Genomic DNA, 17707 nt, shown 5'->3' on the forward strand with positions numbered 1-17707 from the left:
TAAAAGAGAAACGTAAAATGTCTCAAGAAGTTTAAAAAATTGAACTTCAAAAAAGCCTATTATTTCGATGAACAGGCCTTTGTGCCTTTCTGTCAAATGATTCAACGTCACAAGTTTGACATTGTAGCACCTGCCATTCTAACGCTTGGCGAACACCCGTTCCCCATTATTCGTGTTTGCACCGAGCGACGACGGATAAGCGAGATTTCACTGTTATTCTTGCGTTCACATGGCAGCAGGGAGGCGCTGTGTCGTTCGCTCGCGTGAAGTTTGAACTAAAGTACAGCAAAAAGAGAAAACTTTCCAACTAGTGTGTTCCAGTGCATTCATTGAAGGTGAAAAGTGGTAAAATTTCCGTACCCCATTAGGCAACAAAAGCGTAGGAAACTTTATTTTTTCTAGATTATGATTGTACGTGGCGTGTGTGTGTGTGTGAGCTAAAATTGTGGTACAGTTTTCTTTTTTTTTGTGTGTGGTGCTGGCATATCGCTCGGAACAATCCAGGGCCAGCGGAACCGCGCGTCTGTGTGTGGTGGAAAAAGAAAGAGAAACAGAGGCAACAATTTCAGGGCAGCGCATTGAAGGTGTGTGCTGCTGCGTGTTTTACGGTACCATCAGCAGCGTTGTTTTCTCCAGCAACCACTAGAAGCATTAAGCAAACAACCATGTCAATCTCAAGATAATGGTTTCCTGAAAAAAATACAATTTTTGTGCTTCACTGATGCTTCGCAAAGCTGTAATGATGAATGCCGTCCAGTAGGGAAGAAAAGAGAACAAGAATATGTGAAGAAGTATAGAAGAAATGAAGCCACTCATACATTGTAAATTTTTCGAGCAAAAGTACATGGGTAAGAAAGAGAAGCATATACGTTCTTGTGTGCGCGTGTGTGTATGTGTGTATGTGCGTTCTAGAAAAAAAGGAAGCAATAGGAGCTTGTAATAATGGGTAGAACCAATGTATAAAAAAGTGCTTTATAGAAGTGGTTTCTCCGTGCAATATATTTGAAGCGTTGGTAAGTGTTTTTTTTCTCGATTCCATTAATGCATTTTTTGTCAAACAATCTACAGCGACTGATAATGCGGCTTAGTATTACCAGCAGTGCAAGCTATGGCGTGGCCGTTAAAGTCATACATGAATAAAAGAAAACTTATATAATAAAAGTCTGCCGTTTACCGTACTGCAATTGCTATTGTAACAATATTTTCATGATTTTCACCCCCATTGCAGTAATGTTGCATTGACATTTTCCAGTATTGAATGCTCTACTCTTGCTCGGAAGTTCATTTCCGCTTTCTGAAGCGTTATTGTTACAATCAATCCATTCTTATTTGCACTATTCTGTGTGCTTGTGTTGTGAGTGTGTATGTGTGCGTCATTTGTTTCGAAAACTAACTTTAAATTCGGTTTTCTCTTCCCAGGATGACTCGATGACAACGGTTGCTTAGAAACTGGATAGCAAATGTGGTAGCTAAGGACCTGTATATACAAAGTATATGTTACAAAATGTTTGAAACAGACTACTCGGATGCTATTGTTCCTGCATTTCTATGCGTTCTGCTGTTAGCCAGCCATTTGCAATCCATTTCCTTCGAATCTCATTACTAATGTTAGTTTTTCTGTGTATATGTGTGTTTGTGGTTTCAGCAGATGTAGTGTGTTCACTGTGCATTGAAGAATCATCCTAAGCAGTAGTGTGTGAATGTGTGATTGTTTCTTCTGGCTACACTCTACTACGGCTACGCATTAGCGGCAAGGGGCAGAGAGGAAGCAAGAGAGCTTCTCTTCGCTGCTATACTTGTGGCCGAAAAATACCTCGAACCAGCGAGAGTAAAAAGTGTCGTTTTTTAACCCTGTGGTGAAGAGCATAGAAGTGAAATTGCAAAGCCATCACCACCCGCAGGCAGGCAGCCAGCCAGCCAGCCAGGATCTTCGAAGCGAGTTCGAGCGAGAAGTAAAGAAAAGGTAATGAAAAGTGCGCATATGAAGCGTGTGTGTCATCGGCGGGCAAACGAAGGGTTTGTTTTTTAGGGTTTGTCTCTGTACAAAAGTGGTGTTTCGTTTCCTGATTGTTCCTATCCTGTTGGTGGTGTGCGTTTCTTGAGAAAGAAAAGTCGATAAAAAAGGATAGGAGGAAGCCTGCGGAAGGAAGTGCCGTGCAAAAAGGGCGTGTTGCTTATCCTTGGCGTAAGGGACGGGGCAGCTTATTAGCTCGGTGTCCCTCACATCACCTGGCGGCCGCATACACCGCGGGGATTGGTGTGCGCTACGTGTGGAGGACGAGGAAGGAAGAACGGAGCAAGCGAGAGGGCGGACGGGGCCTGAGTTTTGGTGTCGCGGCGTTGTGATCGGTCGCGCGTTCGCTCTTTAGGTGTCGTTTGATTTGAGGGAAAATGCGATTTTCCATCCGCGCTACTGAAGGGCAGTGGCCTTAGCAGGAGGCTCGGTATAACGATGATGTGCCCGTCGAAAGCACCATGAAAATCGCGTTCGGTCGCAATAAAGAAAGTGTCCAGGCTGTCGTCCGCGTTGTCGTTTGTCGGGTCGCGTGAAACACCCTTCTGCACGAACCGCGCGGCGTGTCGCGCGGAATATAAGGTTGCTTCTCTCTGACTCGTCCTCCACCACGGTAAAGTCGCCGGTGAAATTGTGTATCGGCATGGTAACACAACCCACCAACCGTCGATGCTGCCGCCGCCTGCGTTAAAGGAGTGTGCGTCACTGTGTATGCAGCTCTGTGTTTAATTTGTGTGTGCATGTGTTCGTGTGAGTGTGTGTGTGTTTCCAGTGAGGGCATAGGGCGCGCCTGCTGTGTGGCATACTAAGTGCGCGAAATCGATTGAGCTGCATTTTTCATGTTTTCACTTTGTTTTTTTCTGTAATTTTTTCACTAAAAGGTTTTTGAGGGAGTGCAAAGTGAGTATAGTAGAGAGCGGTGGTGTGTATCCAACAAGGGAAAGGGAAAAGGTAGTGCTGGTGCTGGTGCGTATGCAATGCTCGAAATGCACCGTATGCATTTTCTGCTCGTCCACTGCAAAAGCGTTGCAAGTATGTTGTGAAAGAGGAGCGTAAAGCAGAAAAAGGCTAAAGAAAGGCTGGCAACCAGGAGCAGAGCGAGTGTGTGGAGATCGTGAAGTTTTAGTGCGCATTTCCTCCTACCAACGCGTGCTTTGCGCGTAGTAAGTTGATCCTATGTGCGTGCGCGCGTGTTCTACTTGTTACCATGCGTGGTAATGTGCTTGCTTGTGTGTACGTGTGAGTGGTCTGCGCGTCCTAATGCAGCGAGTGAGCTGCGAAAAGAATGGTGTGTCCCACGTGTTGTGCTTGGATGTGTAGTGACGCCAGCGGCGACTCACTGGGGATGAGTTTTACCAGCAGTTGCAACGCCAGCGAATACGTCCTCTGCCTCGCAGGAGAAAGGATGCAGTGGGGACAACGATGAAGGCAGAATGCGCCCCGCCGCGTACCATGTGCGCCGGAAAGCCTTGAACAAAAGCAAAAGGATCATCGACAGCGTCGTCGTGTACCATCGCCGGGCACCGTCCAGATCGTCGGCTAAGAGACGTCGACGGCGCGAGTGCACTGTTGTAGGTGGTGTATGCTTATTGCAGCACGCATACGCAACACCGTCTTTCAAAGGCCACCACTATATTTCTAATTGTTGAAAAACTTCAGTCTGTTGCAGAAGAGAAGAGCACGAGTAAAGGATTAAGCTCACATTCCGTTCTATTGCTAAGTTCGCGACGACGACGACACGAGCTTTGTGCGTGTGGTTTGTTTGGTGTGTAGTAGGTGTGTGTGTGTGTTACATGGCTGAAGAGTGGTTTTTATTGAATTGAGATATCTAAAACCGCGCGCAACCAAGAACGCGAAATTCCTTCTCCCAGATACCTCCAATCTCCGTACCCCCCATATGAAGCTACCGCAAGCAGCTTATGATCCTAAACACACAACCAAGCAATAATTTCACTCCTCGTGATATCGCCATAGTAACATCTCTCGATCTAAGCTAAGATCTTAAAAATCCTCCCATTCATCTCTCCCCATACCCCCCACACATTTGGCGGTGGTTTGCGCTTGGAGAAGGAAACATAATCTTCCTTTGTGAGTGCGTTCAGATTTGTTCAGTGTAACGCGATAACGATCACGGAAAGGGCACGCTCGCACAAAGAGAAAGAGGAGCCATAAGTGTGTGTGTGCGCGCTCGTTTGTATGTGTGTGCGTGTGTCCCTGTCTGCTCCCTTCCGCGTTGATCTTACCCATAGAAGCCAAGATCCGCCTCCATGAAGCATCAGAGGCTAGAAAATGGTACGCGAGACTCGACATCTTTGGGTTGGAAATTTGCCCGAAACGGTACGAGAGGACAAGCTAAGGGATCATTTTAAAAGGTAAGCATTTTGTTCACAATACCCAATACTTAATGTTAAGGTTATTTATCATTTCCCTGCAATAAATGTGTCATTTCTCCTAGCTCCGCTAGCTTAGCTTATGTAGAAATTAACTTCCTTCCTATTTGCCTAGGTACCTAGGCAGGAGTTCAAAGTAAAGTTGTGTATGGGTTTACGAAAAGGGAATTGCGCAGCTGCCGACCGTGCTGCCAGACATGTTCTAGTCACACGAAGGATGTATGGGATGTACTTATCTCACCCGGTATCATCCTACCCACCGATGGTCCTCTGAGTATAGAAACATATTGAAGAATAGTCAAATTGTGGGCTAGGGTTGCCCTTATGAATTTGAGCAATTCAAGAAGCACACATAAAGTACCAGAAAGGGTGAAGTAAGCGAAGAGAAACTACAAGAGCACTTACGAGATTGATGGTTCGACGTGTACAGTGACACACTGGTATATTGGTTCAAAGTCCAGAATCGCGTTAAATAATGTAACATTGTAAATGGAACAACATATTAAAACATACACCGTCGAACTCATGGTAGCCTCTCCGTATTTTATTACATCTTAGCACATTATTTGCTGCTCGTATTAAGAATTGTTTGTGTATCGTCAGTACCAATTCATCGCATTTTACTGGCATTCTATATGTCCCCACCATGGTTGGGATTGCAGTAAAAGGGCACACACAGGCACACAATAATGTCGTGTAAAACGAATGATGCCAATAAATGCACTCCCCGACTGAGAGCAAATGATATGCCGGGCATAGGCAGCGAGCACATAATGAGAGAGGAGAGATATGCCAGTTTCTTAAGGATGCAATTCATCTGTAAAATCCACCCCAATAAAGAAGAACGTCGAGCATACATCAATAAACATAAAATCCCCAATGCATTTGTTCCCGCCATATTATTGCCCTTGACTGTGCTGCTGCTGCTGCTGCTGCTGCTGCTGTGGCTGATTGCTAAGGATGGAAGCATTCTTCTCGTTGGAGAAAATTGCACTGGATAATACGCTCGTAGGTTTGCACATTTCCACTCCTCCCCTCACACTAACACGGACGGAACAGTAGAAGCCGTATCTGTTCCGATGATCAATAAAATATTCGATTTATTGCATCATTTATCATCCCCAATCGTGTTCTATTCTTGGACGAACCACTATTCATGGTATAATTTTGTTTGATAAAAGTAATTTGCGTAAAAAAAGTGTGTACACTGTGTTTTTGCTCTGGGCTAAACAAAACCACATTTAAAAAACCAAACCTGCCAAGTATGACACATCGATTAGAGCACGCCATTTATGTTTATCGTAACATGTTTCGTTTATCGTACCGTTTTTTTGCGATTCAAGAGGCTTTTCACAATTTCACAATGTGTGGAAATGAAATCTTCTCCAGGGAGATTCTTTCCTCGACCAATGGCATACGAATGGTGGTAGCGTATGATGCATACCATGAAAAAGAGAGCATTAAAGTGGCGAATTATGCTTGATTCTCATACTATGATTGAAATGTGTAAAGTGTGTGGAATTATGCTAAATTCATTATTTTAATACAATTATTGAAGTGTCCAGAAACACAATTATTGTGCTACGAATGAAATTGATTTCATTAAGCCATTCGAACTCCTCCCAACCGGTGGTCAGTTCTCAAACACGTAGTAACTTGTCAATATTTCTTTCAAAGAAACTTCTCCAAACAGCACAAACGCATCGCTCCTGGCTCTAGAGCCGGGGAATGGCTGCCGACTTTTGTAGTACTCTAACAATCCTTCTGTTTTGGTTTTGTAGCTCCTGACCGTGTGATATAGGGTGTGCGTTCTTGCCAAAGCATTGTGCGAAAGAATATTGAAATTATACAATTTTACTAATTTTGGAGCTGAAAATCGATAAATAATTGAATGAAGGGAGAAGAGGAAAAAAAGCACACACGTAATAGCCATGGACCGATGTTTTCCGTAGGGTTAGTACATTTTATTTGTATCTCACTATCTCTCGACTCTCGTCCGTTCGGGGTGACTGCTCTCCTGCTTTCCCGCACGCTCTTTCTACATCTCTCTCTTTCACGCGCGCGCGCACAATCTCACGCGGCAGAGCCAAGTCATCGCCTCGCTTTGGATCGTTTGGCACACAGTGCGCTGCACACACCACCACCACCACCACCACCACCGGCCGTATCGAGCTCTGCTGGGTGTTGGTGTATGCGTGAAAGCAGCGTTTTGAAAACCTTTTCGAAATGCACGCGCCGAAGCGAGATGGGGTCTCTTTGGCTGTGTGCCAGAATGAAAGCAAGATATATGAGACCACTCTGCTGCACACACACGCACACTTGCTCACAGCTGTATTATTACAGATGGGTTCACACAGAGCGAGGCGTACGGACGACACCGTCAAAGCCTGTTTTTTTGTTCGTCTTCATTCTGCGTCACTGGTTGTATTCTTCGCCGCGCTATTCCGTTCATGTAGGGCTTCGAGTGTTTTTCCACAGATGCTCTACCCCCTGTCCTGATGTACGGTTGTGTGTGTGTGAGAGAGGGCTTACACGTTCGCTTAGGCAGAGCGAGAGCGCCCAGATAAGATAGCAAGCAGCAGAAGAAGCAAAAGGCTAGCCAGCAGCAGCAGCAGTAAACGATGGGAAGCGCCTCAAAAGCAGTGGCTGTGGCTGGAGAATCAGGAATGAAACGAAAAGCCTGGAATAAAAACAGGGAACGTCGACGCGAGGGCTTTTGTGACATGAAATAATCGAATAGCTGGGCCAGCACGGCACGGAAAACGGGGGGAAATAATGGGAACAAAAAGAGTCCCCGGAATGCCTAGAGCAGCGCTTTGCGCGGAACTGTTTCGTGTCGCGTACACTCTGTATGAGCAGCGCAAGCGACGATGTTGCTTGTGCGAGAGTAGCGAGTATTTACAATGGGAAAGCGCCATTGCAGAATTTTTCCAATTCGTGTGGGGTTTTGAGATGTTCGTTTCCTTCTTTCAGGTGGATTTAGGGTTTCGTTGCGACTCTTTCTATCAAACGGGAGGGAAATCAAAACCGTGCACTGGTTCCACAATACGACCGCCGACCGACCGACCAGGTCGATGGGAATATTTGCAGCGAGAGCAGTTTGTTGTTGTGTGAAGAAGAATTAACCATTTTGCCTGTTCATTGTTCCTTGGGCTGGGAACGTATACTATCCGAATGTTTTATGGAGGATTAAAAAAAGTAGCAAACCAACAACGAACAGTCATGTCTTTTTTAAGCTTAAGATCATAATTTTTTATTTATAAATACTTGATCTGTTCTGTAATCGCTAGATCTAAATTTCGTATGTTCTTTTTACTGAGTTTAATGAATAGTAATTCCACTCAAAAGTCACACAAAATGCTCCTTTGCTACGCGTACCAAAGCCCTGTTGTGTCGTTCCCAAAAGGCACCAGCATTGACAGTACACAGCAGGAAACGCTGTGTGCTCGATTGTTAAAGCGGGACGGAATAAGTACGTAAAAAGCTCCCCTCTCTCTCTTACTCTTACTCAGGGTTGAGAACATTTTGCGCGATATATTCTCGCATTCTGAAGGGTTTCTTCTACATTATCATGACGATACGCCCTTTCTCTCTCCCTCTCTCTTTCATGCTTTCTGTCTTTTTATAAGGAGCTTCTTTTCCTTCCTGCCGTTATTATCCATCCGGTCCGGTAGTTTTCGCATTTCTTATGCTGGGTTTTGGTTTACGTCCCCATGCAGATACACAAACACATATACACGCGCACCACGTCCCCTAGGGTAGTGCTGCGGGCATAAACGCGCGTCTCGCTGAACTTCTCTTCTTACCCGGCTGAAAACGTAATCCCCTGGTTCCTTCTAGCAGCTACTCATTCTAGCAAACGGGCGCGTTGTCGTCATACTATCTCATTCTCACTCACGCTGTGCACCTGTTAATGCGAGTATGGCTCGTTTTGGCTTCCCGTTTTGGTAGGGACCGAACCGAACGAGACTGGCCGCTCCCTTCTTTGCCCCGATGGAGCAATAATTTGGAAGAGTCACACCGAGAAAACAGCCGTCTTGTCATGGATCGAGCCTCGGTGTCTGCACATGATTGAATGTACGCTGAAAATGGGAAGCAAATGCTTAGAAGTTTACAAACTAGTAACGAAATATTGTTGTTTCAGAGGAAAAAAAAATATGGGAAAAGGTAACTTTTTTGTGTATGATCATGAGGCTAGTTTTGGTTGTAGTTAATATCTCACAAATTACACGACATAAGTTGATTCAAGTGCTCTACTATTTCTGAATAATGTTTTAACATGTTTTATGATACTGATGAGACTATTTAAAAGATAATATGGGCTCTTTGTTTAAAAAAAATAGACTGGTACTGAGAGAACCTGTGAAACCAGTAATAGTTACTAAAAAAGCAAACATTACAGTTGTGAAACATTCAATAAAGAAGACTTCCAAGCTGTAGGATATGCGCATGCATAAGGGCATGGGAATAAAACACGTGAGGAGAAGAAACCAGTCAAGAAAAATAAGAGCTAGTAACATAAATGTATGACGTCCGCATGTGAATTACATTTTTGGGCCTGTGGACCACTTTCGAAAGTTTATTTTCCCTATGATATGGTTATAATGGTTACATAGAATTTGGAGTACATTTTCAGGAAAGAAAACAACGTTTTTGCTTTATTCATGATCGGCATATTCTCAGAAATTTCTTATAGTGCGACGTTGAGCTTAGACAAGGGCGTTCAATGCAGTGTGTCCGCTCCGGCTGCTTTGTTTTATTTGGGCTTGGTTGGACGTTCCATTGAGCGGTTAGTATGACCGGGCAAAGAGTACTTTGGGAATATATCAAATATCTCCTGTGCTTGGGAAAGGATCGATCGTCATCCCCACCACCACCACTGTACCAGGAGGTAATGAGATATGACACGCATACTCGTTTGTTGTTTATGAAGTCGCAGTTTCAAAAAGCAAAGAAACGACCCTTCGAACGCGAACCTCAGCACCACCAGCGTGGTACACTGCCCGTGAAAGCGGACACACTCGTGGAGCTTGTCGATGGGTTTCCATACAAAAGTCGAATACTTGATTTCTTTACATACCACCTCCTGCTGGAGATTGTTTCTTATTTTTGCTTCTCACAATGGCAACGGAAACTTTGTACATTGGTGTGTATGTGTATGTGTGAAGATGAAGACTGAAAAACGTATTGTAGAGCATTGTTTTTTTTTTCTTAATTTTGTCCTCGATTGAGTTGTTTTTGTGTTTTACGCTGTTTGGTTGGATGCTGGCTATGGGTAGAAATCCGGTTATAGCGATATGGTTCAACAGACCTGAGGAAGGTTGAAAAAGGAAGAAGATGATGAACACAGAACACCAACCCCTTCCTTCGGTTCAGTGTGGTACGTACTGCCAGGGGTATGTTGTTTTTGTACAAGTCTCTTCCCTAGCGGAGCGCCGAATATGGCGGATTTTTTTTTCTGTTTGCGGTAGAGTAAATGCGATGGACTGATGATTTGTGTCAGCCAAAGTAAATAGAATGGAAGAGAGAAAACGTAATCTTCACCGCTACCGCACCAACAGATTGTGTGTGTGTGTGTGTGTGTGTGTGTGTGTGTGTGTGTATGTGCGTTTGTACGTATACCTTCCCGGATGCGCTTCGTCATGCGTTTTGCCTGCTAGAGTGCTCGCATCACATCACTCCGTCTGTCGACACAGCACCACACAAATACGGCGTATAATGCCGTTGTGCCATCCGTCCCTTTTTCGCTACCATCGTGGCTCTGTTGCGGGGATTTTTCTCTTGCCTAGAAAAGACGATTTACCTCGCGCACAGGATATGTGTGTGTGTATGTATGTGCGCTCGAAGTTGTAATGCATTAGAGCTCCAAAACCCCCCCAATCATCGGAGCGAGAAAACCCATTCCGTTTCGAAGGACCAAATTCAACCCACGGTGTAAGCCCGGCCGTCGGAGAAGCCAACGGCAGCCAACTCTATCTGCGTCATAATGTGAGGCAAAGCACTCTTGCTGGGTCGTGGACGACGACGGTGTTGCCGGCTGATGGAAGGATGATGGCGATGTTGATCGAGAAGCAAACGGGAGCGAGTGAGAGCGAACTATGTGCTTGGTCGGCTCTTTCCTTCCTGTGGCGCTACTTTTTCGCGCTATGCAGTGTGCTGAAGCGTCAAAACAATGTGCATTTGAGAGGGGGAAATGAAGGAGAGAGCGAGTAGGCCAAACATCGGTCGGTTTCTTTTTGACGTGCAGTGAGGCACGCAGTCGGTTTGGGTTTGGTTTCACAAGAGAGAGAGAGAGAGAGAAGGAGACAGGAGAAGACGGGAGAGGAAAGGAGTTTGTCTTGTGCAAAGTGTGTGGCTTGTGTTTTTGGCCCGTTTCCCTTTGCCAAGAGCGAGACCGAGAGCGAGATAGCGGCAAGAGAGTAGCGCACGATCGGCAAAATGGGGTAGGATGGAATGGGAAAAAACGCTGTACGTGGACCGATGTTTTCCGTAGGGTTAGTATATTGATTTTAATTGGACGCTTGTCAAAACTGGCAGAGCGAGCGGGATGGAAGATGCTGTTTCGTGTGTAGCGCTTGCGCAGCGACGGCCTGTAAACGCGTGAGAGCGACCGAAAGGATTTGACCGAGATGTATAACTGTTGTATACAGTCGATGGAAGGAACGATATACACACGGTGTGTGTGCGCTGAGTTGATATGGTTTTGGTCCACGGCTGCCTCCAGGGCAAACCGTGCAGCAGTAGCAGCAGTGTGCTGTGGTGCTGCTGCTGCTGCTGCTGCGTGTGCTCTCTTGCGTACCGTGACTCGCACGCCGGAGAGACAGTCGGCGCAACGCCGTCACGTCATCCCTGGGATTTTATCGGTGTGTTCACCCTCCGTTTGCTTTGCTTTGGATCGACCACAGTCGCTAAAGCAAAAGGGAGATGGAAGAAAAAGCACCGAGCGAGCGAATGAAATGCCGAATCATGGTGCTCTTCGTCCGTTGGCTTCTTTTGCCAACATCACCAACCAGCACACCCTGTGTGTGTGTGTGTGTGTGTGTATATGGATGTGTTTATGTAGATGTGTGTGTTTGGTGTTTTTAACCTACAACCACTAGCGCACATATTCTTGCTTACTTCATTGTATGAGGCAACACACATTTGAGGCAATCGATGTCGACGCACCGACCTGAAGAGCACAGCGCAGCCACTGCTTGGCCGCTTGTGTGTGTTTGTGTGTGTATACGTGATAAAAAGGCTAGACGAGACGGTGTAGGAACGAAGAGAGCAATAGAGGCCGCGGAGGAAAGACGTTTCATCTTTTTAAGAGCGTTGTTTTCCTTTTCTTTTTATTATTCCTCTGTTTTTAGATTGGGACGGAAGGTCTCTCTTGTATTTGTATCCCTTTGCACGGTCCTTCTTCCCTTCCTTTCACGTTTGTCTTATGAACGCCCTTCAACCGTCATCGTCGATGATGAGACACGCACAATGCGCAGCACACAACACCGCATCTAGTGGAAGAGAAGCCGTATGCTAGAAGAGAGCGTCTAGCGTTTCATTCTTCCCTGCTCTGTCCAACGCTCTGTTGTTGCCATGTATTTCGTAAGGAAGTAGTTTTTTTTCGACTTCTTTAACCGAGACCAATCGATACGAAATACCGCACGGAACTACGAATACACACTACCTACCCCCCTGGTCCAAATGGGCCTGGGCTAAGTAATCTTAGGTAGAGGGGTATAAGAGAAGTGTGTGTGTATGTGTTGGAAGAGGCGCGTATGTGCGATGTGTCGTAATTTTCCATATCGTACCATCCGATCCAATTCGTCGATGGTTGGTCTTCCATTTGTTGTAATTTAAGAATCGACTGTGTGGCTAGTATCAAGGGGGGAGAACAAGAAAACTGCACCACCAGGACTTACACCCTGGGATTGAAGATTCGCTACACGAGTTGTGGTTACATATATGCAGCTTGGGTGTGGATCGCTGACGTCTGCAAGCAAAAATGTAAATGTTGGTAGTTGCTGCGCTCTTCTAGCCTGCTACAGCATTTATATGAGGAATGAATACAGGGTTCAGTACATTTACGTCTTAAAATTACGTACAGACATTCGATTTAATTGCGTCTTCCACATGGCAGTATGCATAAGCAGCTGGTTATGTTTTATTGAAGACATCGTCATCGAAACTTACAAATATGATTAGGAGAATATTCTCGTTGTTTTTATAATTATTTTCATTGCTCGATCTTCAGGATCAATAACGTACGTTGTTGTCAAATACAGAACGTTGTTGTCAACTAGTCTAAGGTGCTCATTATTTAATTAAAAACGATATTGATGTTGTAGTTTTCTGCATAGATGTAGATGTACCCGGATCGAAGGAGAGGAATAACTATGGCATTGGTTTGACATTGAAATTGATGTCACATGTGTATGATGTAAAGCTGTTTGGATAATTTAGCTACCTAGGATTAACAACACTATCCAACACACATTATAAAACTGTAAAATATGCGTACGGTATTTATTTCTGACTGATTTTGGACGTTATTTGTTATATCGTTGGCAACATGAACATGAAAAATGGCTAAATATCATATGTACCTAGCGTACCTAAATATCATATGTACCATCACCGAGGCAATAGTGAAAGAGCAATTTCTAGTTTCAAGACTGCCTGATTTATTGTATGCAAAGTATTTTCATTCATATTATTTTGCTTGTGATATTGGTTATTATTTTTATGTTAGATCATTGGGTCTGCAAACTGTGCGGTCGAAATAACCATTTTTTTTTAATGTTTATAGGTTTACACGTTACAGGGTTTTCCATATCAATTTCGAATGTAAACATTGCTATTCACCGCATCCAAGATGTTTTTCAACAGCTGTCAAATGGTTTATTTGCTTCAAATAGAAATTTCAGTTCCATAACATGATTTTCAACACATAACAAAGAACTGTCAAACTCAATCTAGCTTGAGTCGTGTTGAAAATCATGTTGGAGAAATTGAACATTATTTAGATGGAAATGAAATCTCAGATTGATGTGGATTAACATCTTGGACGCGGTGAATAACAATGTTTACATTCGAAACTGCCTTGGAAAACCCTGTAACAGTCAAATTGATAAACAACCATGCATTAATAGGTAGAAAAGTTCTATGAAATATTTAGGCAGCCGCATGTGACTGGTGTGCCTCACTTTGCTGGTGTTAGATCATACATAAGTAACTACTAGTTATCGTTATTTTACATTAAGGGTAATTATGTCACAAACACATTTGCGTATTTCATTGTTTTAGTCATCTTCGTTCTGTAAAAAATGTACATTTTAAGTCCCAGCAAATCATATCCATTCTGATAATACGAGTGTAAGATGAAGAAACATAGAATGCAAAGATAAAAAAGTTCATTTTTATTGATCATGAAACATCATATACACAAGTAAGGTATTTTTCGTTTAAAGACTAAAAAAATGAATACTACCATAACAGTTAGAAAGAGATTGGTTTGATTTGTTTTCTTCATATACTAAGCCTTGATAGTTTACTGTAGTGGTGGATCAATAATATACGTCACGCCGATCGTGCTACGTTTACCTACTTTATTGCTTTATTAGGTCAAACCAGTAACTAGTTTGATCACCAACTGGTTTCTCGGACTGCGAACCGCGCGTTTTTACTTCCTCGACGCGTCAAAAAAGGCGCCACTTGTCCATTCCAGTCCGCCTACACTATTACCATGGTTTGTTTTTGCCTCGGAAACCCTTCGAATGACGGTACCCTGCGACTAAAATAAAATCCACGTCAGTTTTATTCATTATCTAATTTCTATGTTATAGGAAACAAATTGTATGCTATAGTTCTGGTTTTATTAATATTAGTACGAAAATTAAAATCTCAAACTTTACTAATAAATGGTACGAAACCAGCATATGCACAAAAAGCAGGTGAGTGAAAGCCATGTTTTGTGTGCTATTTGTAGGCTTCGTCGCAGTGTGACGCATTTAAATTTCATGCTCGACTGAGTGACACTTTGGTTTGGTGTGGTGGGTTGGGTTGGGGGCTGCTTGAGAATGGAAAGCCAAATGTATGTGACACACAATCGGGTAGCCGGAGGGGAGCTGTCGCTGTGAGAATGTATTGCATTTCCTGCTTACTACCGGCACACGGAACGACCATTCGATTCAGACCCAACCCTTCCCTTGCTGTCGAGACTTAAGACTCTGTGTCTGTTGTTTGCATAGTACGTTTGTACTTGCGCTTGCGTTGTTTGCATTGGCCCTGGTTGTGTGTGGTCGTTGGAAAGTCCTTGAAATGGTCAAACGCATAGGAACAGCACAACAGTGCAAACGGTGCGCGTGTGTGACTTGTGAAAGTGTGTGTTTGGACGCGACCGATTGATTTGATTGGAACCCTTTTTCACTGCCTTCTGTATGCTCATTTAGCCAGCATGCTCGGCCGTATGTACAGACATAGCCTGTGTTGTACGATGGGACAAGAGCTCTTGCAGTGCGATATTCTGTTAGCTTGGATGAAGAAGCTTTCTGATGGATGACTCTTTGTAAAACTGAGGTATTGTTTAATTTTATGATTTTTTTTAACACACGATTTATTTGTAATTATTCTATAATAAGTCAAGTAGTTTTCAATGGGTGGAGAATTCTCCTCAAAAGGGGATTTTTTTTTTTAGGAGAATTTTTTTTTATCAAAATTTTGCTAAATACCATGGGTTGATACGCTCACCCCCCGCTCATGAACTTGTGAGGGGGGAATGAAATTCTACATGCACCCCACATCGAGGGAAAAGCTCCAAAAAGATTGAAAACCGCTGGTCTATGCTGACATGTAGGTGTAGATTCATATGAGTGCAACAGCCAATTTATTGGAAAAGATTAGAATCGGAGCCTAAATGATATTTTTCCATATTTGTTTGATTTCAAACCATGTCATTATTGAGCAGTAATCCCATTCCCTGTTAAAATCTTGTTTAGATGGAGTATCCCATCCGCATCACTGTTTTATTTTTATTTTTGGAAACAATTTCGTTTTTTTACCCGAAATTCTACCATATTTCTGTTGATTGTATCCAGTAGCATAGTAGCTCGTTGAAAAGATCTGCCTGTCACCTGTTGCGTGTTCTATTTCATCTAGAAATTGGGGAAGCCCCAAAATTATTATACTTTCAATTCTGTGTAAACAAATTGTTATTGTTCTTGTATCAGATTACTTTTTACGAACGAAAAAGGGAAATTGCCATTGTTATCAATTGCCAGAGACGTAAAACGAAACAAGTATTTCTATTTACTATACGTTATCTAATATCTATCTAATCATTTGAAGCTAAAATATTTTTTTGAAATGATATTTTTGCTTTCCACACGATTCTGCGCCAGTCTATAAGGCTTCACGTGGGAATAGTGAATGGGAAATCAGGAATGATGTAAGGATAATTTATTTTATATCATCAGTTCGTCTGAATGGCTTCCAGCTTTTCCAGGTTTGAAGACATTGGACTTCAGTATTTTGGAATTTAAGCAAGGAAAGGTAGATAAGCATTTTGAAAGGGAAAGAAGCAAGTGAGCAAGAAAAAAAAAATTGATTAATTAGAAACATAGTCAACATAGCCATCTCGAAGAGACCAAATTACAAATACAGTGAAATCTCTCTAAAATGCAGTATCTTCAACATGAACTGCTACAGATTTTACTGTAACAAATGTTGAAAAAATCTGTATCAAGATAATATGACATGCGATAAAACTCGTGGAAAATGCTTTTGTATGTTTCTATGCTTCTAAATAAGTATCCTAGGACACTATTTATGCATTATTCGATGAATTATTCATTTGACCGAAGTAATGATAAAGTCATGAGGTGAAATTGGTAAAAAAATACTATTATTTCTTTAATTCAATGCAACATGGCCTGTATAGATCGGTGTACACACTTATAGGTAATTTATGCCAATATAATTAAGTTATAGAAGCTTGAATTTGCTCGTAGTTTGACGATGCAATTGTTTACGAAATCAAGATCTATCAAGAAGTTCTACAAGCTGAATGGGAAAACAAATTTGAACATCAGTTGAATGGGAATAAATGATTACATTGAGAAAAAAATATCTTGACGAAGGGAATGGTTTATAATCGTTTATCACCAATTATTTTACAAGCACGTTTTTCAAAGTAAATAATTCTTTATTTATCTCACCAAGTCTTCATATTACATTTTAAACAAATGAGTTAAGTACAACATAAAATTTGAAAATGAAAAACGAATATAATAATAGTTTTTTTTTTTTTTCAAAATTAACTTAATTATTAGATCAGTATCAAATTTAAAACGTACTTTAAATTAAGCGTTTATTTGAAAACCTTTTAATTTAACTTTCGAATACTATGCATTCATTAGTTACATTAGGTACACCAATTTGTTAGAACGCTTGCTATTTGGTAACAAAAATAAACGTCCTGTTTTTCCCTCCACCACTAGTGCCTGGGAGGGATGACATTTAAGTAGCATTAGTTATATGTTAGAATCCGATGAGTAGTAAGACGGAGGAACGCCGTTGTGGGAAAAAAGGGAAAGATGCACGACACGGAAACGTGACAACGCTCGTTACCCATGTGCAGAAGCACTAGCAGTAGTCACTAGGAAAGACGGCTTTTCTAAGGCCACAAACGTAGCAGTAGGGCTGATGGAACGAAGGAAATGGACGCCATCGGGGATATATCTTCGCGCTGCATCTATCTGTACCGAGTGAAATATGTTTCAGTCGTGACTGGCAGGCACGGTGGGCCCTGCCCTGATCTCTTTTCTAAATGACGTTCCTCCCAGTAATGTCAGTTGCCGTTGTCGTTGTCTAGGATGGTTCATATGCTCGTAGCACCTTTGCTTCGTTGTTTACATTGCGACTGTGTGATGCCGCTATTAAGATACACGTGTTGTTATCCCGGGATGTGTATGGTGTTTCCGATGTGTCTTTTCCACATTTCGCACGTTCGCATTTTTTTTTCTCTCACACAAGCAGTTGTTGTTAACCTTTATCTAGAAACAGTAATCTTTAATCGGTTTTATTCATGCTTCGTTTTTCCTGTTCTCTTTACGTTGCAGGTAAGGGCAAAGGAAACTTCTTCACTAGAAATTATGTGAGTTAAATGCTCAACCCACTCCCGGGTGTTGATAAACGCTACTTTGCACGATCGTCAGGTTGAACGATAGTTTTATGAGGTCCAAGATTGATTTTCTGCTTCTTTCTATGGTTTATGGTTCAAATTACAATACAACTTAGTTCTGGTGAAGGAAGTCAGAAACACGAG

At 42.7% G+C, this 17707-nt stretch overlaps 1 protein-coding gene and 1 long non-coding RNA gene across 14 annotated transcripts in view; one reads left to right on the forward strand and one right to left on the reverse strand.

Moving 5' to 3' along the window:
- The first annotated feature begins 177 nt into the window (after positions 1-177).
- The window catches only part of LOC5668073 (serine-rich adhesin for platelets), a 76626-nt gene continuing 59096 nt past the window's right edge, over positions 178-17707 (forward strand). For 4 of the 13 annotated variants that reach the window (XM_061658798.1, XM_061658809.1, XM_061658810.1 and 1 more), the window contains exons 1-3: positions 203-345; positions 1646-1963; positions 2896-4386. In XM_061658798.1, the coding sequence (XP_061514782.1) occupies positions 4304-4386 (83 nt within the window). In that variant the 5' untranslated portion in view covers positions 203-345; positions 1646-1963; positions 2896-4303. Of the gene's footprint in view, positions 380-1645; positions 4387-17707 lie in introns of all 13 variants that reach the window. The other 9 variants (XM_061658800.1, XM_061658799.1, XM_061658804.1 and 6 more) reach the window with 9 other exon arrangements.
- Positions 8949-10388, reverse strand: LOC133393535 (uncharacterized). The gene is made up of 2 exons (XR_009766240.1): positions 9793-10388; positions 8949-9715 (listed from the first exon to the last, which is right to left on the reverse strand). It is a non-coding gene; the product is annotated as an uncharacterized LOC133393535 (long non-coding RNA).

This window comes from Anopheles gambiae, chromosome 3, assembly GCF_943734735.2.
Source record: "Anopheles gambiae chromosome 3, idAnoGambNW_F1_1, whole genome shotgun sequence".
Classification (NCBI taxonomy): Eukaryota; Metazoa; Arthropoda; class Insecta; order Diptera; family Culicidae; genus Anopheles; species Anopheles gambiae.